The sequence below is a fragment of the Chaetura pelagica genome, unplaced genomic scaffold, assembly GCF_000747805.2.
Source record: "Chaetura pelagica isolate M959 unplaced genomic scaffold, ChaPel_1.0 scaffold33, whole genome shotgun sequence".
In the NCBI taxonomy this organism is placed as follows: domain Eukaryota; kingdom Metazoa; phylum Chordata; class Aves; order Apodiformes; family Apodidae; genus Chaetura; species Chaetura pelagica.
In genome coordinates this window covers 1,879,891-1,903,805 of record NW_009952874.1, presented here as the reverse complement: position 1 = coordinate 1,903,805, position 23,915 = coordinate 1,879,891, and the positions used below count along the sequence as shown (strand labels likewise).

The window sequence follows — 23,915 nt, the reverse complement described above, 5'->3', positions numbered from 1 at the left end:
CTGCAAGTTCCCAACAGTGCAAGAAAGAAAGAAAGAAACCACTCACTACAAACAGCAAATAAGAAAGCGTGTCCCAGCTTCCCAGACTGCACCAGCTAAAAATGTTAGCAGCAAAGAGAAATCTAAAACATCAGTAGTTTAAAGCCACTGAAAACATTCTCAGATAACTTTATCCTGAAGGGCCTTCTTCATTCTATGTAGAGACAATTATGTGCACAATTTGCTGACATTTTCTTACCTGGGTACCATGCCAATAAGCTGCAATTATTGTGGCAGCCTCATTACAACGTTTCTGATGCTTCAGCTCCCGAAGAAGTTTCCGAGCCTGCAAACAGTTGAAAATATTCTTTTATTCCAATAAATAACTGTAACGTCTTAATTATTTTAAATGGAGGCTCTGCAAATTGTAAATCTAGGCAAGACCAAAACATAATGCCTCCAAATCCCCAAGCAAATAAATCCATAAATGCTGCACAGCCTAACTTTCCCTGTTGCAGGGAGGATTCTGTGCACAAGTGAGAGCCTGGCACTGGCAGTTCAGGGGACCTTAGTTCCATGTTTAGTTTTCTCCCAGTTTTGCTTCATCACCTGGAATATCTAAATGTCTGTTTGTACAATGGCAACAATGCTTTTTCTCCACATACTGTATGTTTTATGCATTTAGGCTGCACTAAAGATTAAATCACAAGTAGATTGCCTGGCTTTAGGCCATACTTAAGGCTGCTGTCATCCCAGGCTTTTATCCATGGCAGTGCTACTGCAAAGAAGCGTGTTCTCCAATGACAGAAAACCATAACTCAAGATGAGAAAATGCTTTTTACATCAATGGTTAGGCCAAAAGGATATTTTAAACTCATTTAAACAGAATAATAAAGACAAAATAAATAAAATAATAAAAACACAAGAAAAACAGTAAAATCAAATTACGTTAACTTATTGCTGGCAAACTTTAAAACCCCCTAGGCAGGAGAGGGCTGCTTACACCTATAGATAGTAACTGCAGCCTCTTCCTTCCCTGTCTGACAGGAAGGGAACTGACTCCAGAATTAAAGACAGCTATCCTTTCCCTAAATACAGTCACATATAATGAAGAGAAGGAAGGTTAATATGAAAGCAGAAGTGCCCAGGGACATTGATGCTAAAGCTGGACAGCAGTAGTTGCTTTAAGCACTGTGGCTGCTTTCATGTGAGCTCTTAACCTCATTTTTACCTTTTATTACAGCACCACTCCTTAAGTCTCTACTATGGCTGCAGGATTACCCCTTCACAAAGCACACACTTCTCAGAGAAGCAGCAAACTGAGGCAGAGGACAAGCAAACAGAGATAAAGTACTCAACAGAAGTTGAGTGGAACATGCCTTTCCCCCCCTCTGCTTAGCACACAGAGGAGGATTGAAAATTCAACCCAAGTAAAATACTGCCCATGTGACCCAGACTCTTCTTTTAAGCCTGCTTTCAATTTTCTTCATTCTTTGAGACTCCTGTTATCTGTAAAATAACTGCAGCTTATTTCATCTGAATCAGCCCAACATGACAGTTTTCCTAAGCCCAGTGGCTGAGTCCTGGACCATCCCACTCTGGAGCCACCAGGCTGCCTCGTTACCATGTACCTATGTGTGCTCTGAACACCAGACTCACTAATTCACACTCCAGCCTGTGTAAAGAGGACACCTCCCTCCACATTCTCTGGCAGAAGACACCTCAAGGTTAACACAGTACTTAAGTGTGGTCCGAGCCTTCCTCTTGCTCTGTCTGCAGACATTTAGAGCCCAGGGTACAAATACATATCCCAAACTCATGTCTTCTATGGCAAACACCAGTGCTTAACAACAGCTACAGCTCAAGTGACAGATGGCATGAAAGTCGGGAGGCTCAGGGCACTTCAAATGTGTTTTTCTGACCTGACCTATGGACGTGCAGAGAGAGCTGCAGAAACAGGAAACTCACCTTCCACCCTCTGATGTAGGACTGCACTGTAATAGCTGAACTCTTTATCTTCTGATACTTTTTTTGTTGCTGTATTGGAAAGAAATATGTGATGCTTAGAACAGAATATTGCAATTGTTAAATACAGGATAATACAAACTTCATTAATCACATTTGAAAATATTATTTAAGGATACAAGAACTAAATGCAGAAAGTGAACAAATTGCGACCAAGCAGATCAGAGTGTTGACTCTGTGTTTGAGGGGGAACAAAGCACATCAACAATGCTGCATGGACAATGTCACTCTGTTTACAGAAACACTAAGTTCATGGTCAGCAACACAAAAGTGACATGGATTAAATACTAACAGTAACAGCTTTATTTGTCTTTCCCACCAACAGAGCAGCATGCAAATTATCACAAACGCTCAGGTTTGTTGGCTAAGCTTTTTGCCACCTTTTCAGACTTGTGCAGTTCCAATTACCCACAGTCCTTTTATAAAAACATATGCTGAGGGTAACTTAGGGATACGAAATAAAAACCCATGGATTCTTGAATGACATACTGGAGTATTATCCAAGTAGGCCAGTTTGAGCAGTAAACTTCCTGGACAGCTGAGCATTTTCCTTCTAAAAAGCTCAGTTCTCCAGTAAACAAGTAGTTACTGTAATACTAAGTGAACAACAGTTGACAGACTTTGCAACAAAGCTTTTAGACTTCACCCTCAGCCCACTCAGCTGCAGTGAACATCTTTTTGATGAAGCTAGAGAAAATCCCCTCTATGCTACACCAAGGTCACACTCATGCCATGACTGATGCCTGCCATGGCTTGTGAGGGAACAGACAGACAAGTTACTGCAGGTCCTTTAGCCAAACCTCCAGCACAAGCTGTTGTCAAAAAGCTTTGTTCATGGAAGGGACAGACATTCCTTATGAAACCTTCCAAATCACAGTTATGTTGGGTTAGGAGAATGGTCCCCTCCATCTACATGAAGAGGGTGAGGAAACATCTCTAGCATCACCCGTAAATAATTCTGAGGGTCTTGTTATGACTTCATGCATTCAAAGACAATTGCTGCCATGATTCACCAGTGAAACAATAAAGGTCTACAGTTAAGAAATCAACAGCGATGTAAACTTTGCCATTATTTGTTTTCATTTCTTTATACTAAAAGATGTGCCAATCTAGCCATGGTAACTCCATTTATAATTCACTAAGATTCTATGAGATCATAATGAAGCCACATGGGCACAATGCAATTCTGTAATGATGCTGTTTCTAGAAACACTGCATTCCAGCACAGAAGTTCAGAAAGGAAAGTTTCTTAGGGCATTTATTCATACTTTTCTCAAATTATCTCTAATTCTCTCTAATTATCCAAGATAACTGAGCCACACACTAATGACTTTCAAGATGATAAACAGAAGTGCTCATCAGCTGAAAAACAGTGACTGTCAATTCTGCAACTTGCCATTTAAGAAACATTCTTTCCATATCATATATTTTTTTAAAGCTTCCTTATATGCACACAATAACAAAATGCAGCTCAGGTGTTTAAGAACTGCTTTGAAACAATAAAACTTTTAAAATAATATAAGTTAATATCATTTACTAACTGGTGGAAAGCCATGACAGAGTTATGTAACAGTAGTGTTTGGTTCATGGCACAGAAAACCCCATCTACAGACTTGAAGCTGTTTTAGAGCTGCATCAATAACAACTACTCAGCTACAAGTCTTATGAGCTATAATTAAAATAAATCCCTGGGATCCTCCCAATAAGCATTCTTGAGCCTCAAATGCAAAGGTTCCAAATAAGGCAAAAATACAAAAAGCCTTAGGAATGACTGAATTCCACAGAATTGCACATGTACATTACCAAAAAAATTTTTATGCATTAACCATATGTTTTGAGAGCACTCTAAGTGCTAAGCAGCACAGCATTTTAGCTGAATGAAAGAAGAGTCTTCCCAGCTGGGCCACAAAATCCTGCTCTCACAGAACTAAAGGACTCTGGTGAGGTTTTTAATTATTTAAACACAGAGTAAATCCTTAAAAGTGGTCTCTAGAAACTCAATTTCCTTTTATTCACATATTTCATACTCAAAAAGTACCATAAAATTTAATTCTTTCAACACTTCTCCGTACATATCAAGGAAAAGTATCACGAGGGTTATTTGCAATATCATATCAAGGTTATGTGCAAAACCAAATTAAGCAGTAAAAAGAACCCCCCATTTAGTAAGGATATTATCTTACTGCATATCTCCTGTACCAGGAAGCAATCACAATCTGGCTTTTCTTCATTAATAAGAAGCGTGTGCGGCACTTCCAACCTCTATAAATCTTCTCAATCAGAGTAGCCAAGTCCTCCAGCCGCTGCTTTCTCAGATCTTCTAGTTTGAAGAGCTGGGTGTGGGGTATTTTAGGGTTTTGACATTGGAAGAAAAACAGCAGGGGAGAAAAGACAAACAAATCCATAAGCACAGCTATTGAAAGAGAAGTCTCTTCTTTATTCAGGCCCCCCTTCAGACACCTTTTGGTTCATTCACCTTCAGAGCTGTAGGCAGATACATAACAGGGCTTGTGGCAGATGAGTTGCCACAAGTCAGTGCATGAAAGCTACATTAAATTCAGGCTGACAGATACTGCAGAGTCTTGATTCACACAAATTTTAATGGGTCTAACATTAAAAAGTGCCTTTTTTAATGCTACATTCCAGTGCAATATAACAAAGCACCGTATCTAGAAAAATCTGCAGTAACCAGCTAGTGAAGGATGCGGTTCCTATCAGGCTGCCCTCATGAGAGGTGACTTGATTTTGCAAGGGAAGACACCTGTCACTTACCGTTCTTGGGTTGCGGATGAATATCTTTGATCTACCAAATGAAAATTCTTCTTCAGGGATTTCCAATTCATTAAACAGGACCTCTACTCCAGCCCTAGTAAGAAGTAAATGAGCTTAACAAACACAACTCCCAGCTCTAAGGCTTCATGGCTTAGATATTCACAGTTTAATTTATGGAAAGTATGTTAAAGCATATTTTAAATTCTTAAATAGTGCTTGACATAAGAAGACTGAAAAATCTAATTCATTTACTCACCAGTTATTTAGCTAAAGGCAAGAAAAATAACTGTAAAGATTCAGAATCATTTGATGAAAAAATGAGAAAATATATGTAATTTCATCAGCAATGGCCTGTTTTCCCCTTTTATGTCTATAATATTTTCACTTAAAAAAAAAATAAAGAAAAAAGGAAGGGGTCTCACACTAACATCAAAATGTGAAAGAAAAACTGCTGAGTGTGGCAAATGCTGAAGTTCCACACATCACCAACTGCATTTTGTAAATGTCAGCAAAAAAAAGAGAGGAATTGCACAGAACTTTGTGAGGATTCTAACAATGCTATTGTTAACAATAATGCACTTCCACTGTTACCCAGGTAACCTTTAGATTTAAACTGCTCCTAAGTACACTGATATATTATGAAATAAATTTAAATCATGCTAGTGGTGGCCACATATAAAAAGAATTGAGAAGCTAATTTGTCTACTCAAGACATCATCTGTAAAAACACACATGAATGCTATGCAATTTAAAACCGTATATTTAATACAATTGATTTGCAAGAGGTATTATCTCATAGTTCTACACAAATCATTATATCAGTTTTTTATTTTGAAAGAACAGATGACAATTGCATTACTGTCTTCAAAGAAATGAGCATTCGTACACTTTGGAAGTTAGTTATTATTAAAGATAAGTGTTCTCCTGATTTCAGACCTCCTCCTCATTTTAATTCCCCTTCACTCTCTTCCTCTCTCCCCTCCCCTTTCTTTCAGGTCCAAATCAGTAAAGGCTGCAATATATTCTAAAAACAACATGTTCTCCTTGTTCATATGCAACATTTTTTCCATTAGTAGATCAGTTAATCACGGCAATCACCTCCTTCACCAAGGAAATGTAATTTTTAGCCTCCTGAGCAGAATAGGTTTCACCTATTGGATGAATGAATTAATTGGATGAAGGAACTCATCCAAAATTTTGAATAAGATGCTAAAGAACAACATACAAGTAAAAGTTGTTTTAAATTTACTTGTAAAATACTTGAAAGTGCATTACATTAAAAACAAACAAAAAAGTCCCTCCTAGCAAAAAAATAAACCACACAAAAACACAAACCAAACCAACCCACAAAACAAACAAACAAACAAAAATAACCTCGCCCCCCCAAAAAAACCACCCAAAACACTAAACCAAAAAAAGCCAAACAAGCAGGACATGTTTAAGACAGTAATTTCAATCTTTGACCGAGGATAGGTAAGAATGCTGATGTGTTCCTACCTGGCTGGCCCTCTCCAGTGGGGCCACGTCTGCTTACACAGCATTTTGTACCTTTCCAGGCAAGGCTCATACGCCTGCCTGAAAGCATAACCTGCTCTCCTGACCCGCACATTCTCCAGAAGACCGAGGTAGCGGATCTGGTGGCACACCAGGGCATCATTGAAAATGTGTGCAGCCTTCTTGTCGTTTGGCTTGATGCACCTGGAGAGAGAAACAAACAGCCACACTTGTTTGCAGCACTGTGTGTGTCTGCAACTATTACTGCAAGTTTTAACCACAGATTTCAATAGTTTATCCTCAGATATCAAGATTATCTTTTATATTTATTTTTTAAACTTTGCCAAATAATAAGTTCACCAAAGCTTTGCACTGGGTAACTTACCTAATGTAGTTCGGATTTTTTGTCTGAAGGTTTTTCATCAGGGTAGCAACTGAGGCCTTGAACTGTGAACCTGCTGTTGGAGGCCTCTTCAGGTTGATCTTAGCAGGGTTACCTTCTGGGAACAATGCTTTGATAAGGGAGTGACTGGCCTTCCACATGGCCTGGGAGAGGTCACGGTACAGAAGATCATTGTTTTTGTCAACAAATCCTTCCACCTGGTACATAACCTGAACAATACAGAAGAGTCTCATCAGAGCATGTTTTGAACTAGACCAGTTCAAAACTGAACCAAGAAATTGATTCATCCTTTCTCACTATCCAATACCAATGAGAGACATTTCAGCCTTTCTTTTTCATTTGACACTTGGAAGATGTTTTGTTGGAGAAAATTTCTGTGAATGTGCTTCCTGAGAAAGATGCCTTTTCTCACACTGCTAACTGTTCCTTGTGCTGATCAATTCTGGTTTCTGAAATGATAGCTCTGATACACCACCACTTACCAATACTTCCAAACAATCCTTTTTTGGGTAACAAAAGGTTTTCTCCCCCTCCTTTGAATAACAACAGTAAAAATACCTTTTACCTTTGAAGTACTAATGCTTGCATTCTTTGCCTAACTAAAACAAGACACGAAATATCACTTCTCAGTCTCCCAGCAGCAAGCAGCCATCTGGGCAGTCCTCAAGGGACTGTTATTTCAAAGGACTTTTACCAGGAAAACAGTTCAACAACAACAAGCATAAATGCAAAGCTCTGACCTGCAGCTGGAGAGCCAGGAGGCATCCAGGGGACAGTCATGTAGATCTCAGATTGCTACTGTTTGGGTTTTTTATTTTTGAGGGTAGGGAATTTAGTTTGATTAATTGTTACAAGTCATCTGGCAAGTAATACAGATTCTTCAGCTTCATGATTTCTCAGTTCTATGTAGACACATACTGTGTACACAGATACCGAATAAAACTAATACTGGCATAGCCATATTTTACACAACAGCAAGGGACTGGAAACTCAGGTGGTATTTTTCCTTGGAATACACATTTCTGTTTCTGCCAGGAGGTGTGGCAAATGCCAGCACTGAAAAAACCTGTTCATATGAATTTGCTTATATTTCAGAAAAGGAGAATCAAACTTTCATTATCCTGTGACTAGATCAAAATGTTCTCAGCTGAGGATGGAAAAACATCATCCCAAAATAGGAGGAATTCACTGGGTAAGTGAATGCCAATAATAATCAAAGCCCCTCACTGCCTGCTAAGCCCAGGCTGTTTGCAGTCCTCAAAGCACTGGGGTATTTTCAATTCACTTTGAATTTAGACAACCAAAGAAATATCTATTAATCCTGATAGATTATATGCAGTTACAAAATATTAGCAAATACATAACATTAAAGTTAATTAATGGCTCAAAGGCAGTAAGTTTTATATTTTCAGCACTATTTTGAATGAGCAGATTATCAAGCTATTCAAAACTGTAAAACTGAGAAAATGTTAAAAACCAAGGAAGTATTAAACAGTCCTAGGAAAAATAAACACTTTCCAAATAGTCATTATTCTATGAAACTAATAGTTTGGCAACAAACATGAGGTATAGTTTAGACCCCTATGCTTACTTTAAAGTTTGGCGTTTTTCTAATATTTTGTCTCCTTTTTACAAATTTAATTATTATTTTCATTAATAAAAAGTCATACTGAATAATACACTGAAAACATTACAATAAATACATTAAAAAATCAGATTTGTATTTATTCACACTGCTTATGTTGAAAAAGGAAAATACATTTGCAAGCCCACCTTTTTAAATGCATGGGCTGTCAAAATAAACTCAGATTCTTCAAATGTACAAAAACTCCACTTTCTCATCAACATGACTTCAGCTAGGTCAGTGACAAAGAACATGTTTTCCAAAATATCTTGCCTTCAGATATGTGTGATCTTTTTGCCACTCTAAACAACATGTTTATTTCCAGAGACTCAGGAGGACAAGCCGCTCACCACCACGGCACATGGGACATCCTTCTCCTCTGCTGCAAGGATTTCACCTAGAGCAGCATGGTCTCTGAATGCCTTCAAGCCCAAATCATGAATCTTAGGCTTAAGGCAGAGAAGATCAAGCCAGGTCTGGATTTTTTGGTCAACTCTTGACTCAAGCAGTTCTCCTTCATTACTGTAACATGGTTTCATGGATTAAGAGCCTCCCCAAACCCAGGCTTCCCGCAGGTTCTAGGCAATTTAATTACATTCCAGTTAACTAAATTTATTCAAATTTAATTCTACATGCTCACCAGCATTTTATTTATTGAGTATTTCAACACCCTCCAAACACCACATGCTCCCCAGGTACCTTGCCAGCGTAATGCTGAATCCTGAAGCAGCTGTGAGGTAAGGAGGTGTCGTTGAGGAACCGGGAACACTTGCTCATCCTGCTCTCAAAATGCTGGTGAGTGGCACAGACTTGGTTCAGTTTTTCTAAAAAGGTGTCATCAGTAACAGTTCCTGGTCTCAGGCATTCTTCATCTAGCATGGCCAGGATTCCAGTTTGGTTCTAAAGTTTCAAGACAAGAGCTTTAGTGTTTGTGTCCATCAAGGCATTAAAAAGGAGACCACCCTCTCCTGTTTGACTTCTGCTACCAGACATTCTTCAAGCCATCTCAAAGTCTGGCTCTTTTCCTAATCCCCATTTCCAACAGATTTTTAGTACCTGCATTTTTTAAAGACTCCAGCTGAACTGAAAGTAACCATTTTATGGGTAGAACCAGCATACATTTTATGTTAACGGTTAAACACTTTTCCAATCGTTAAGGAATTTTCTCTTTCTTATTGCACTAAGTCCATAGGAAGTCCTCTAATTACTGTACATAAAGCCCTCAGTAACAAGTCATTGAATCTTCTAGTTTCCATAAAAAATAAATGTAATTTATAATGTAGCATGTGGTATCTTCTATTGAAAACAGCACTAAATATAAACATGTAAGGGTTGGTCAGCTTTTTGTTTTTGCATAGGTGCTGCTGAACATTGCTAACAAAGGAACATACAGTGCTATGAATTATTTTTTTTTTAGTAAAATTAACTTTTACCATACAAAATAAGATGACTAATACAATGAGTAGCTTGTTTTAGAAAATCAAAGTGAGGATGCATACAGACTTTACAGCTGAATTCAATCCATGCATTAAAAATCATTCAGATACGATTCTTGAATATAACTTACATTTTCTATTAGGTCACAAATAATAGCATTGTTGAAATACTCAATATGAGTCCATTCAATCCCCTATTAGGAAAAAAACAAACACAAAGTGTGAACAGAAAAACAATAAAGGGAGCTTTTCCTCTCAGCAATTTAATTACATTCCATTTAACGAAGATACTACTTTCAAATTTAATTCTTCATGCTCACCAGCATTTTATTTACTCGGACAGAAATGCAATCATCTACCACTAACATGATCTGTGCAGGACAACTGTCCCTGGGTGGCTGCCAGACCTTCTCTCTCCATTCCTCTCCCCACCCGTGTCAGCTTCCCATGCACTCCCCTGGCGCCTGGCCCAGCCCCCTGCTGCCCACGCTCCTCGGGAAACAAGCCCATTTCACTGCAAAGCATCTGAGATCAACATATCTAAGCTCTTAGTTGGCTTTTTTTTAATGGGAGGAAGAAAGAGGGCTAAATTTAGATGAGACTGGAGTTTGGCTGTTGTTCAGATATTCCTAATATCCTAGTTCATTTTTTGGTTTGATTTTTTTCAAATATCAGCAATAAAATTTCCAGGACGAGATGCCAGTGCATCAGGAGGTAACACTGGTAGGGGAAAGGACTGGGAAAAAAAATACATTAACTTAATTCTTAATTTGCATCTGCAGTACATCTTACAGTTTAGTTTTTTCAGGGTGTTTGAAATATTGTTGAGAAAGCAAACTGCAGTAATGATGCTTCCAATGTTTCACTGCCAAATGCAAAAAGAAGAAAGACATTCTGAAACTTTGTATTATCCCCAGGATTATAAGGCAAGAACTTTATTCCATTTAAAAAAAATGTTTACCCAGCAAAACAGTATCATCCCATTTGAGCACAGACAGCATTTGCCAGTTTCTACAGCTGTGAGCTGGTATCTTCTCCAAGCTCTGTCCATCATGGGCAGTGCTGCTAAACCTATGAAAACCTTAACTCAACGTACCCCCGCAGAATAACATCAAACATTAGAGTTAGGGCTCCAAAGCACATCTTTACATTTATTGTTAAGCTTACACAGCTCCTTCAATACTTAACTGAAATAAAACTAGAAAACCTATGTGCAGTTTCTTTCCTCTTGCAGTCTATTGTTTCACCCACCCTATTCCTTTTTGAAACAGGATCAGCTGCGGCCACTGTTGGGGTGTATCCCAGACACGACTGTGTAATCCAAAACACAGGCTGTAAGGTAATGGCACTAATACCAGAAAGCAGCATTAGTCTTCTAATAAATTAATTAACCTTTGCTCAGAACTGCCAGTTATTGTTTCCAATGAATAACACAGTTGGGTCTGGTTTATACCTGGAGAACTCATAATGTGAAGCAAAACCAAACCCAACTCTTTTTGCTGAATGTAATTACCACATGGTCCTACACAAACATGCTCCTTGCCAGGCCTGAGGTGAAAAAGTGACTCCGTTCCCTGAAGAGAGGGTCCAGCATGCATACTTGTGTATCATCATTACAGGGACAATGGGAAGAGGAGAGAATGAGGAAAGATCCATTAAGTATTACCTCTCGGATGTATTCCTCCTGCTCTTCTTTGAGGGTAAGTTCAATGAAGATCTGCTGCAACTTCTCATTACAGTAGTTGATAATGAATTGCTCAAAGCTGTTGTCCTGTCAGATAAAACATGTTAGCATTTCTTGTTGTGTAAGCACCTGGAACTCAGCTGGAGTAAGTTACTGCAGCAGCTGCAAGTCAACAAGCCGCTTTATTAACTGCTCCTTCCAGCTTTGCCATGTGATGGTTTGAGTGATATTTTATTGATTAGATTGGAAATTTTAGACCAAATCCTTCCCTGAAGCTTTCTCAATTGGGAGGGACAAAAACTGTAGGTTTATACTCATGATGCCTCTCTATCAATGCCTTGGGACAAGTCATAAGGAGGTCTGTGGTGTGAGGGAATAAACAAAAGCTCTGCCTGATCTAATCTCATCTGTCCCTGTAAGGAAAATGTAGGTTCTGATAAATAAAATCATGAAGGTAGCATTAGCTATTTTCCAGCCAGGATCATTTGGAAGCCAATAAAGCATCCTACAGACCAAAGCCCAAGCTGCTATTCTGGTTGCAGCAGAGCCCGAGTTCGGAGATTACTGACTCCAGAGGTCAACCCACCTTCTCCCTGCCAATAAATTGTTCATGTAATTGCCCCCTGAAATGACGGGAATTAAAGTAACTTTCTCAACCAACAATCCTTTGAAGGACTAACTCATACAAAACTGGGTTAGGGAGCAAGCACATGTGTGACCCTTTGCGAAGGGCCAGGGGACCAGAGCAGAGGGCAGGAGAAGGGGTGGGTGGGGGCAGTGAGGACACAGCTCAGCACCTGCATCAGGATCAGGGCTGGGACATGGCAGCAACAGGCTTCCAGAAGGACACACATCAGCATGGGAAACGCCGGCTGCTGCTAGCTGGGAATAGCACAGGTAAAGCCCTGGCTCTTGCACCTACTGCAGTTCCACTGCTAACACCCCCAGGGCCAGGACTGCAGCAAGGAAGCTGTGCTTCACCATTCCACTCCATCCTCTGAAATGAGTGCTGTTTGCAGGCCAGGAGCCTGTTCTGAGGACCAGTTTAAAATGCCCCTCTCAAAGTAAAAGGGAACAGCAGATTTTTTTTTTTCCAGTGCTGGAAAGAATCATGAATAAGAATTCCCTATCACAGAAATAACAGCAATCAGGAGTAATTTCTGATAGCTGCTGATCTTCTCAGCTCTGTGGTGGGGTTCCCTTCCTCTTGCCCTTTCCGTCCCCCTCCCCGGCTTTGTTTAATTACTACTCATCAAGAACACTTAGGTTACTTGGGAAATCTGAAAATATGGAGAATAACCCACTTTTTGCACTATCAAATAAGTCTGCTATACAACACCTGTTGAAGCTCAAATAGTGGTGATAGAATTTTTATGTCTAAGGGCAACTGCAATCATTTAAAAGTTTAAATTAAGGATCTGGTTGCTAAATGAGATTAAGAACACACAAGCAGATTAGAAAATATTGAGGCACAGATTACTTTTATAATTTTAGTTTTAGGTAAAGCAAAATCCCAGCTGATCACCAAACTTCCTAAGCCACATCAAACTTTGCCCCTCACACCAACTGCAATTATCAATCAGATTGCAAAACTTGCACAGCTCTAGATAAGAAAGTTAAAATTTGGCATGCAACAAGATCAGCACTGCAAACACGTCATACTTACTGCGTTCTGTTGCAAAAAGAAATTACAAAAACTGCAGTCAGTACTTACACACTTCCATAGCAACACAAAATATAGATATTAGCATTTATTCAGTGTATCAAGTAGATCAGTCTATCAAACTCATATTTGCATGTCACTGAAAATGTGAAGTACTACATAAATATTATGTGTTCTTTGTAGATGAGTGTATCTTTAGGTACTGTCCAAAGGCTATCAAATAAACCAAGGGATTGAGGCACATCAATGTAACACAGAAGTGCAATCTTGCACTGTCACATCTCTAAATCCACGCCACACATGCAGCCTTCCACAAACAAGTATCAGTAATGGGAGACAAGAATGGGGAAGGAAAGTGAGCACTGGAGGAACAAGTCAGTGTTTATTTGACACATTCATATAATGTCATCACTTCTGATATATTGACTTTGAAGTAAAAGGACTCCAAATGACACATCACCTTGTCAAAGAGGAAGGGCAAAATACACTCTGTATCTTCCTGCCAGGCATGTGCCATCCACCACAGAAAGATGGTTTCTCCAGAAGTCCATGTTATTACAAGGACTGCAGGACTTTTTGCTCATGTATTATACAGTCTTCAGCTTCAAAAGAGGATGGAAACTGAACCGCAGATCCAGCTAAACCATCTAACTAGAAGGTCATTAAAAATATATTAAAGTAATTACTAGATGCTTTCCTGATTTGCTGTGTGTCTATCTGTCATACTTATGGTTTGTCAAAGAAAGGAAAACCAAAATCCAGAGCTCCTCACAAATCACTCACTTAGAGCTCTGAAATTCTATCTGACATTGCCAAGCAACTGAAAATGGCTATTCCAGGAAAAAAGTCATTGAAGAGCAGTGGCAATCTTGTTATTTATGTATCATGCAGAACAAAAGGCTAGCAGTTAATTACAGCAAAGAAAATGAGGAAAAATGTTTGGAATTACTGACAATCTCAAAACACTTCATTCTTAACAGACCAGGAGACATTCAGTAAATTAAATACACTTCAGAAAGCAGCATTTGCTTTTACAGGTTTTAAGAAGCACTGTAAGAAAAAAGACTCTATCTCTGAGCAAATCTGAGTAAGGCAACACAGACTGTGAATTTATTCTCCCTTATTGTACATCCAAAATTTGTAATTATGCGAGGGCTTCACAAAGCATAGACAAATTGTCCCCCAAGATTTTAATGGAGGCTCCTAGAAACTAGTATGACAGAACTAAAGGGGGTCTAAAGGACTTCTGACATTTATTATTTTTTTTACAAGCCAACAGAGAGCAGTTAATATCAATCACAGCAAATCCCTAAAACCATTCAGGAGAGTCAGGCTGGAAGGACCCAGCCATCAAGAGCCTGTACTTGCTCCTTACACTGACCATTCGCATGAAGTGAGAGAAAGAGTTTTGAACAACAGAGCAGCAGCACAGTCAGACCCAAAATTTCAGGAGTTAGCAAAATTAAATATTCTTAGGAAATTTCAGGAAGAAAAATATTTAAGACCAGCACTTCTCAAAGTGTCAGCTTCTCTTCCAGGCTACTTTCATGTCCAGAGCATCACTTCAATGCCTGCATTTTTAGAGAATCATTTCAAACTATCCCTTTGAAATCACTGTGGAATAGAAAATAAAACTTTTGTGGAAGAAAAAAACACTCAGTCTCTCAAAATAAATTAACAGTGCTGGGAAACAGAATGTCACCTGAGATCGGCTTAAAGTCATGTCAATTCTATAGATACAGATCAACCAACCAGCCTCAGCTTTAGACAAGTAGAAAAATTCACTGACAAAAATCAAAGTCTACTTCACCATAGTTTTCATTTCATGTTGCCTTGCTCTGACAGTTCTGCCTTCAAACTACTGGGCATCAGGGTTGCATTGAATGAATAGAAAGTTTTTGAACTCCAAAAAATTCTGCTCAGTGCAAAATCAAAATGTTTATATAAACAAGCAGATTGTGATGTTTTACACACTGAGGATGTTAGAGTCAACCATGAAAAGTTCTAGTTTTGAACCACTGCTATTAAACTAATTATATACAGGTCCTTGAAAGTCTAAGGAAAATATTTTTTGTTCTTTAGTATTTTACTTAATCTCCTCTTTTAAGATTCCAGTCATGTGTCTCATGGAATTATCAGAAAAAAACATATATAGAATCACAGAATTGTTTGGGTTGAAAAAGACCTTTAAGATCTTTGAGTCCAACTGTTAACCCAGCACTGCCAAGGCCACCACTAAACCATGTCCATCAGCACATCTACACATCTTTTAAATACCTCCAGGAATGCGGACTCCACCACTGCCCTGGGCAGCCTGTTCCAGAGCCTGACAACCCTTTCGGTGAAGAATTTTTTCCCAATATCCAACCTAAACCTCCCTAAACTTAAGGCCATTTCCTTTCATTCTATCACCTGTTACTTGGGAGAAGAGACCAACCCTCGTCTGGCTACAAGCTCCAGATTTAAAAAAAAAAAAAAAAAGAAAAAAGAAAAAAGGGTCAAAGTCTCTTACTGGTCTCAGGCACCAATGTAGAAATGTCTCAATATACTGCTGCTGTGTGTCATTTCTTGCATTAGATTTTACAAATACAAAATACCTAAACCTGGGCATTTCCCAGGGAACCCAGATATCTTCTAAAGTTCTCTCCCCACAGAGCATTCAAATTCACTTTTCAGTACTCAGTTTCCAGTGATTTCCAGAGACACTGAGGCAACTAAAATAGCTACTTAAAAGTAAAACTGTGTACTTTTCCATACTAGTAGGTAGGAATAAATTATTACTTTCCACCTGCCTATTAAAGTCCAAATTTAAGTGTTGCACATTCTTGTGTTCTTTTCACTTCACTGTTTTCCCCAAATTAAGCAGATTTCATTGATTCAAATTGACAGACTCTATCATCAGTGCCACACCGATACAAGGTGTTTCTCAGTATTTCCTCTTCCTTCTTGATCTTTCATAACACCGATTGTTTTTGAGAGCTAATTGAAAAAGATCCACATATTTCATATTTACAACCACACATACAAAAAAAGGTGTTCAGCAACAGCTTTTCAAATACCTTCTATGAACATACACAACAAAAAAATACATGAGGAATATTTAAAGGAAAAGCATAATTTATAACAAACTCCAAATATTTCAAGTTGTGAGACAGTCTGTTGAAATAAACAGAATTAATGGCACTAAAATGAACTTTTTTGTCAATATGGGGGAATACAGGCACAGAGAGTCTAATGCTTTTGAAGCTCTAACACATACAGCCCTGGAGAGGAACTTCTTCCAACAACAATGCAGCTCCAGACATCAAAAGACTCTGACCTCTTCCTCATATAGGCAGGAGATTACAAGTAGTTCCACCAGGCCCCTAGATTACTACTAAGGCTCCTAGACAAAAAGTGCCAGATGGGAAAAGTAATGATGATAAAAGACCAACATACTTGTTTCACTAAGATGAATGGTGGAACGAATGATGAAACCAACCAGCAAATTTAATTTATAACCTACTGTGGTGTCTGGGGAGAGTGATTTTTATGTACAACCACAGAAGCATCTGAGTTTATGAGATGAAACTAAGAAATATAAATGCTAGGAAATTAAAATCAGCAAAGTGGGGAAAGTGCATACAAAGAAAATTAAAAGATGCTATTTTTATCTTAGAAATAATTAGCTACATGTGACACAGCTACAACAAATTTTTAAAAAAATTTTGCTAAGTTAGTAAAGATATGTTACCAATATTTATCTTTTACTTTTCTTTATATATATTAACATTTGAATAATCAAACTTACTCAAAAAATACTTTGTGTAAACTAGAATAAACTCTGTGCTTTTGTGTAAGTACCTCTATAGGCAAAAACCCAAGAAGCCTACCATTTCATGATAAATATTCCACATATATGTAACTGAACTGCTTTTCAGTGTATCTAACAGAAGCAAGAAAGATATATGATGAATTTTCAGGGAATATCCATATTCTGTATTTGCATAGCACAACCAGCTGCAGTCCTTATTGATGCTCGTGGCACTTGTAGAGGCTGCAGGCACCTTGAAAACCATGTTGCTTTCAGCTCTGGTGTCCAGACACACAGGTGTAAAGCAAATTTAGAGTTAAAAGGGCACCACAGTGAATCCAGTACACACAATGAATGCATGATCTACAGGGAAACCTGGGTACAATCCCTTCAACAAACTCAACCTGACAAATTACAGTCCTGAAACATCAGCAATTACAAAAGGCAAGAACCTGCTATATAATCATATCAATTCCTCTACTGAGACAGAATAGCTGCTGTAGGGTAAAATGTTATTCTCACAAACTGAAGCAGAGCATTTGTGTGGATTTGCTCCAGCGTTTCAAATATTTCCTCTGATGAGAACAGCCAGCCCATGCAATTCACTTCAGAAACCTGCATTTTGCACAATAAGCCTCTCTAAATACTTAAATTATAATGTGATTTATTAAATGGTGATTAACTTCCTGGGATGCACCTCTGCTCCTAAGCATTTGAGCACTTATAGAAAACACTGCTTTAACTGCACTTTAAAATCTCCATAGGATTTGGACCTAGGAGTCCAACCAAGGTTCCCTCTCTGTAAAGCTCCCCTCTTACATAACTCTTGCCAGCAAATGTAGTTAATCAATTATAGATTAAAAACACAGTCCTTTTCTTTCACACTAGACTGGGCTTTGCCCTGTGCAATCAGACTGCACTGCCACTTGCCAGTAGCTGATACGCTGATGGGCCCCAGAAAAGGGGTGAACAATTTTGAAAAGGAAATCTGTTGCATGGTAGAGTGCGAGGGAAAGGCGTCTTAGAAATTACAGTCTGGAGATTAAGGCAACTACCAGGACAATAGATATCCATGTCTAAGTTAAAGTCCAGACTTGAATGAAGGGTCCCCAGAGTCTAAAAAAAGGAAGATAAGATCCTAATAAGCTAATTTGCTCCATGCATTGTTTTTTTTTCATCTTATACGTCATCTTTCTAGTAAATAACTAGACCATTTTCCAGTAAAATCATCCTTGGGTGGCAAGGAGAGGGGAAGTCTCTGGGCCTGCAGCAACCTCTCAGAGCTAGCTTGCTCTGCAAAAGTCATTTCCTTCATGTGATGAACAGGACAGGAGAAAGCAAAGCAGCTGCATTAAGCTGCAGTGTATGTTTATAGTAAAAGGGTACATACCTCTCCAGTTTTTTCATGCATTAAACATCTCAGAAAGGTATTTTCAATGTTTACTCCTGTCTCATTTGGGTACTTCTCTCCAAAAGCAGGTAACTATGAACATGTTAATATAATTAAACTGCACTCTTAATATTTCTAACAGATTCCCTCCCAAAATACATTGGCATTTTATCAATGTCCAGTTCAGCTTTCAAACAAACTTCTTTCAATCACCACAGGGGGCTTCTACACACAAGAAACAGCTTAATAAATAAAGAGAAGCACTGGCAAAGTGCATCACCAATGATGAGAAATGGACATGGTTTTATGGCTGGGAGGTCAGCTTGCCTCCTTTGTTGGTGGTATTTTTATTTACTGACAGGTTTTACATAGAATGTGATAGATGCTGCCACATCATTGCATGTTCTTGTGTACCTGAAGCAGGAGTTAGTTGGCAAGATGCTGTCCCAAAGACAAAGCATTATCACATCACCTCAGGTCAACCCTCAGCAGATGTTAGAGAGGAATGGAAACAGCCCCTCTCTTTCTGCAGCCTTTACTTTTGCATCTGTATCCCCAATACACCCCCAGCTTCTTGTCAGGCTAAAAATACGTGGAACAAACTTCTCCAGCAAGGGGTTGAGCAGAAAGCATTTACTCTCAAACTGTCTTCTCAGGGCCTGGCAAGTCTCAAGAATAAGCCTTGACAGTCTAAACTTTCATAAAACCGCACTCCAAACCATGAGCTTCACTGTATGGACTAGCTACATAGCAGCACCCAAAAGTTCAGAATGAAGCCAGCTAACACAGACATTTTTATCTCTGAAAGCTAGGCAGGATGAAATATTCACACTTGCTGTGTGACATTCAGTTTTACATACCCTTGCCCTCATCTACATGGGAAAGGTACATGACAGAAAATTAAATGCTCAACCTGAACAGAATGAGTTTTCTGATCATCTCTGTTGAAACCTGCCAGGCCTTTAATCATCTGCCTTCTAAAGCCTTCATTTCTTTTCCATAAACCCCACCCCTTCCACAGACCTACCCCAACATTTTACAGAGATGCAGAAACCACTTCTGCCCAAAAATACAGAATTGAACAGGGAATCAAACAGGACTGTCCCTAAACCTACTCCAGGAAGTCTGCAAGCGAGTTGGTTCTGAAATTCCCAGAGCCACTGGCAATCATCCAAGCTAGATTGCAGAGTGACCATGCATGCAGGTGCTCAAAAATGTAGATAAACCTACTCAGAGCAATTTGTGTCAGGCTTCAATCATTGCTCAAACTCCAGGAGCGTTACACAACCAGCCTGGTCCTGCACACTAATCCTAGTCCCCAAATCCTTGCCCATAGATAATCCACCCAAAATTTCAGCATTTCACTTTCAGAATGTTCAGTCCCAGCATACAGCTTACCACAAAGGGCATGGAAGGATTAAAAAATATACATAGCTTTACAGCACCTATTCTGTGGGTTGTTCAGCCAAGCTTGCTGTTGACACCAGCCCAAAGCCACAGAGGCTGAGGATTATTGATAAATTTAAATCCTTAATCTGAATTTTTGGACAGCTAAATCTTTACATCTGCTTGGGTAGCTTTTGGGTTTGTCTGAAAAATTGAGTTTGTGCTTGAGAAAAAGACTAGGAGAAATCAAATCTCAAAGAATATATGTCAGCATTATCAATGTGCCACTTTCCTTTGTTAAATTTCAAGAAACCTCCAGTTGATTTGTAAATGGATTTCATTTTAAATTGCAGAAAATTGTAGCTATTACAGTGGACAGTAAATATAGTAATCCTTCAAAAGAGATTTTAAAAATGTCAATTATGTAAGCTTCAATTTGCATACAATAGAACAAGACTACTATTGTCATTAGAAGGTGAAGTGTAGGATCTTTCAGAATGGTACATCTGGATTTCTTTACTCTTCTTATAGGAGGACTTGCAGGATGATCCAAGGAATCATCCTGAACAGGAATAAGGCCTGAGAAATCTTGTCTGCACTGCCCATTATGAAACAAAATAAAACCCTGGAAAATCTGTAGCAAACTGTTTTTGCTGTGGAAGCAGACTAGTCCATAATGTATTCCTGTAACTTTTAACTGAGAACCTCAGGACGAAACAGGGAAACTGGAATATTCTTTCAGTGATCCTGAAGGGTAATTGAAATATTAAAGCGGGAAAAAAAAGACAAGCAAACCAACAAACAAACAAACTCACAAACAAAACACCCTTCAATAAACGTCTTGCAACTCAACTCAATGTTATTAAGCTTCATGTGTAAATATTTAGCATATATAAAAAATTCCTATTCCACCTACTATGTTTTTTTATATGTTCTGTCTCCAAGGTACAAGGACACTTCAGGTCCAAGAGTATGTACTAGTGATAAATCTATCTGCTTCCTGAGTTGAAATGTGATTAAAGTAGGCTTTTTTACATTCAGCGTAACAAATAGCTTACAAGTCTTAAGTACACAAGTTCACAGATAAAGAAGTCTTTCGTTTATATTTTTGCCAAAAATTATACTTTGTAGAGATCATGTTAGTTCTAACCTTCAAGAACAGACATGAAAATCAAAATCTGACTTAAGAATTAGGTTCAAAAGGGAACCGTAGATTTTTTGGTCAGAGTAATGTATCATTAGATGGGCATCATTACTGCCTCTAGCCACATCCCAGCAAGTATTTTGAGTGTTTAGCCATCATGTTTACAAATTTATCATACAGCAAAACACTCTTAATTTCACTGCAATTTTAATGCTATAAATCTTAAGACATTATTGACATTTCCTTGAGTTACAGTACTGTACAGTGCTAACATTTCATTAATTCATTGATTGGTTAATAGAATTACCTTCACACAATCTATTTTCTGAGACATGGGTACTTAAATTCTCAACAATATTTGGTTTTTGTAAGCATTTTCTGAAGAACTTGAATAATTTTTCTGAGACTCAATCATTTGTTACAAAACTTGACACAAAAATATTTAGCAGGCATCCTCTTCATTGACCCTACTAGCTCATTCAAGCAACCACAAGACCAGCCACGTTTTGCCTGTGCAGTGCTCACTACAGAATTGTTTTGCTCAATTTAGGGATTATAACAAAACATTATTTTTTGTTCCAGCTAGGGCTGCATAGAAAATTAATTCCATTTTGCCTTAAAAGAAGATTTTCGCTTTTAATTCAACTGAGAATAAAAGTCAGCAGTTTCTGATTATAGAATTAACCTGTCTGGAAACACAGGGATGACTAAGTGGGCAGTACTGGAAATAAAGCTGATTCAGGAGTTTCTAATGGATTGTTTTCCTATCATTCATCCTCTGAATTACAGTCCTGCCACAGAATCCCAATACTAGTATCTGTATCTCCAAAAAGCTAAGTCAATCAAGTTTATCTTTCAAACACCTTTAAATGAAAATATGGTGTAGTACAAGTCATGTATGTTTCTGACATACTACTTGAATCCCATTTTGAGTATTGAGAACTAATTCAATTAATATTCTATTATTCTAAAATAATTCCTTTATTTCTGTCATACTGAACCAAGCTGCTAGGCTACTGCTCTCACCACAGGTCATAACTCCCAAAAGGAAATGTCTCTTTTTGTATGAATGTACTGATGATTTTGATCCTCAATTCAGAAGGCAAACCTTTCCCACCTTTTCCAGAAGAAGGAACTCCTTATTGTTCACTTAAAGGAGTGAACAACAACTACCCATATTATTTGAAAGCTTTTGAGTTTGTAGCAATCAAGAAAGATATATTGTAATTCAATAAAGTAAAAAGAGCCTTGTTTTTTTTATTTTTGTTCTGCAAAACTCCATTTCCTGTACCCACTCACTTAAAACCTTCTGAAACGTTGAACTCTTACATGAAAGAAAATAATATGCAAGAAACAACCTTGCTTCTACAACACCATAAACACAGTTACTCAGTTGGCTCACATGCTAGTGGCAAGGTTCTGCCACCTCACCCTACATGTTTATCCTTAAACATTAAATAAAGAGCTAGTGAAAACAGGAGCCCTGCCTGAAGCTACCAGCAGTACCATTCTAGTGCCCAGCTTCCTAAAGGAGATCCAGCCCCAAAACAGATCTGCACTGAGATCTCCATTCAGCCACCTGACTGCTTGTAACATATTTTCATAAATATGCTCTTGTTTAGTGCAAACAATCCAACCTGGCTTAGCAAACCCTTGAAGCAAGTATCAGCTTTGTTTTTCCTCTTCGTAGTGGTATTTTGATCTGCACATACTTTCATGTTTTGCTTCTGAAATAAAACTTACACCACCCTCCCATATATAATTACTCTTGTCCAGATTATTCCTTTCCTCTATACAGTTTGAAACAAGCTCCCTGGCTTTTCAAGAAGGATGTAGGCAAGTGGGTCAGGATTGCAAGCTTTGTACTGATTTTTCTCCCCAGTTGAGTTTCTACTTCAAACAGTTTCCAACTGAGACTTATAAATCTCTTAAACAGAGTAAGATGTATGAAATCTCGTTCTCTGTGGTGTTCTCTAGCCCAATTAAAAATTCCTCATTAATTTTGTTTCTGAATACCACCAATCTAAAAATACTATAAATAAACAAACAGCAGTGAGCCACAGATTGTTAGCTAGGAATCAGTACAGAAGATTTTTCTAAATGAACGAATATGAAATGGAATATAATTTCTTGTTTAATTTTGAGAGGAAAAATGTATAGGTTTTACTGTGGTTTTTAAAGGATAAGAAGCTTGTTCAAAGGCATCTACAAAATTACTCAGGGCAGAACTGACACTGTCAAGAGTTTCTCTTATGCTTAGAATCTATGTAACAACAAAATGTATTTAGTTTACTCATCAACAGTATTTATTTACCTATGCCATAAAAACACAAGATGAGCTTTTGTAAATTTTTGTTCCATTTTCACAGACATGCTAAGACATCTCTCTTTGGTTTACTTTTTAGGTGTTTGTTTTTTTTCCAGGAATGACACAACAGAGTCAAATTACATGTATGCTGATGACACATTTCATGAACAACTCTATTAAACTCTAATAACAGCTCTAACGTTAAATGTTTCCCATTATAAAGGTCTTACCTCAAAAATTTCAAAGCCATAGATGTCCAGCACCCCCATTACCTTCTTTCTCACTTTTGTTTGTGCCTTTAAAAAAATAATAAACTTTGAGTCAGTCATCTCTACATTTTATACTTTAGAATAAAAAAAAAAATATCTCCTAGGTAGGCTGTCAAAATCTGTAAATTAAAACTTTAAGTGTTTCCCAAAATACACTCAACACCACTATTTTCATAAGCTTAAAAACAGAGCAGCAATTTGTTGAGCTGTGATACAGTTATTCACCTGTATCATGTGTAACACTACAACCATGAAAAATTAAACTGGCAAATACAGTTTTACTGTCCATTTTAATTAAAAGGACTTCTATTGATTTTTTTTCTTTTTACAGGCACAAAACAACAATACCTTAATGCTCTCATTGATTCTGGTAACAAGCCAAGAAAACAATCGACTGTACAAATTCTTTGCCAGAGCATCACGGGCATAATAAGCCTAAAAAAAAATAAACAAGAAAGAAGGAAAACATTACAAATGCTGGTGAGGCTGGCTAAGGCAGCAGTGCCTCCGTCTAAGCAGGCACCAGAGCTGGACCAGGGGTCCTC

At 38.1% G+C, this 23,915-nt stretch overlaps 1 protein-coding gene across 2 annotated transcripts in view; it reads right to left on the bottom strand.

Annotated features, from left to right (window-relative positions):
- Positions 1 to 23,915, bottom strand: part of MYO1B (myosin IB) — a 95,487-nt gene that overhangs the window by 16,095 nt on the left and 55,477 nt on the right. For both annotated transcript variants that reach the window (XM_009995243.1, XM_009995244.1), the window contains exons 11-21: positions 23,719 to 23,805; positions 23,332 to 23,397; positions 11,400 to 11,504; positions 9,865 to 9,927; positions 8,997 to 9,197; positions 6,656 to 6,882; positions 6,274 to 6,474; positions 4,777 to 4,870; positions 4,188 to 4,337; positions 1,948 to 2,016; positions 239 to 325 (exon numbers count right to left, since the gene is read on the bottom strand). In XM_009995243.1, the coding sequence (XP_009993545.1) occupies positions 239 to 325; positions 1,948 to 2,016; positions 4,188 to 4,337; positions 4,777 to 4,870; positions 6,274 to 6,474; positions 6,656 to 6,882; positions 8,997 to 9,197; positions 9,865 to 9,927; positions 11,400 to 11,504; positions 23,332 to 23,397; positions 23,719 to 23,805 (1,350 nt within the window). The remainder of the gene's footprint in view (positions 1 to 238; positions 326 to 1,947; positions 2,017 to 4,187; positions 4,338 to 4,776; positions 4,871 to 6,273; positions 6,475 to 6,655; positions 6,883 to 8,996; positions 9,198 to 9,864; positions 9,928 to 11,399; positions 11,505 to 23,331; positions 23,398 to 23,718; positions 23,806 to 23,915) is intronic.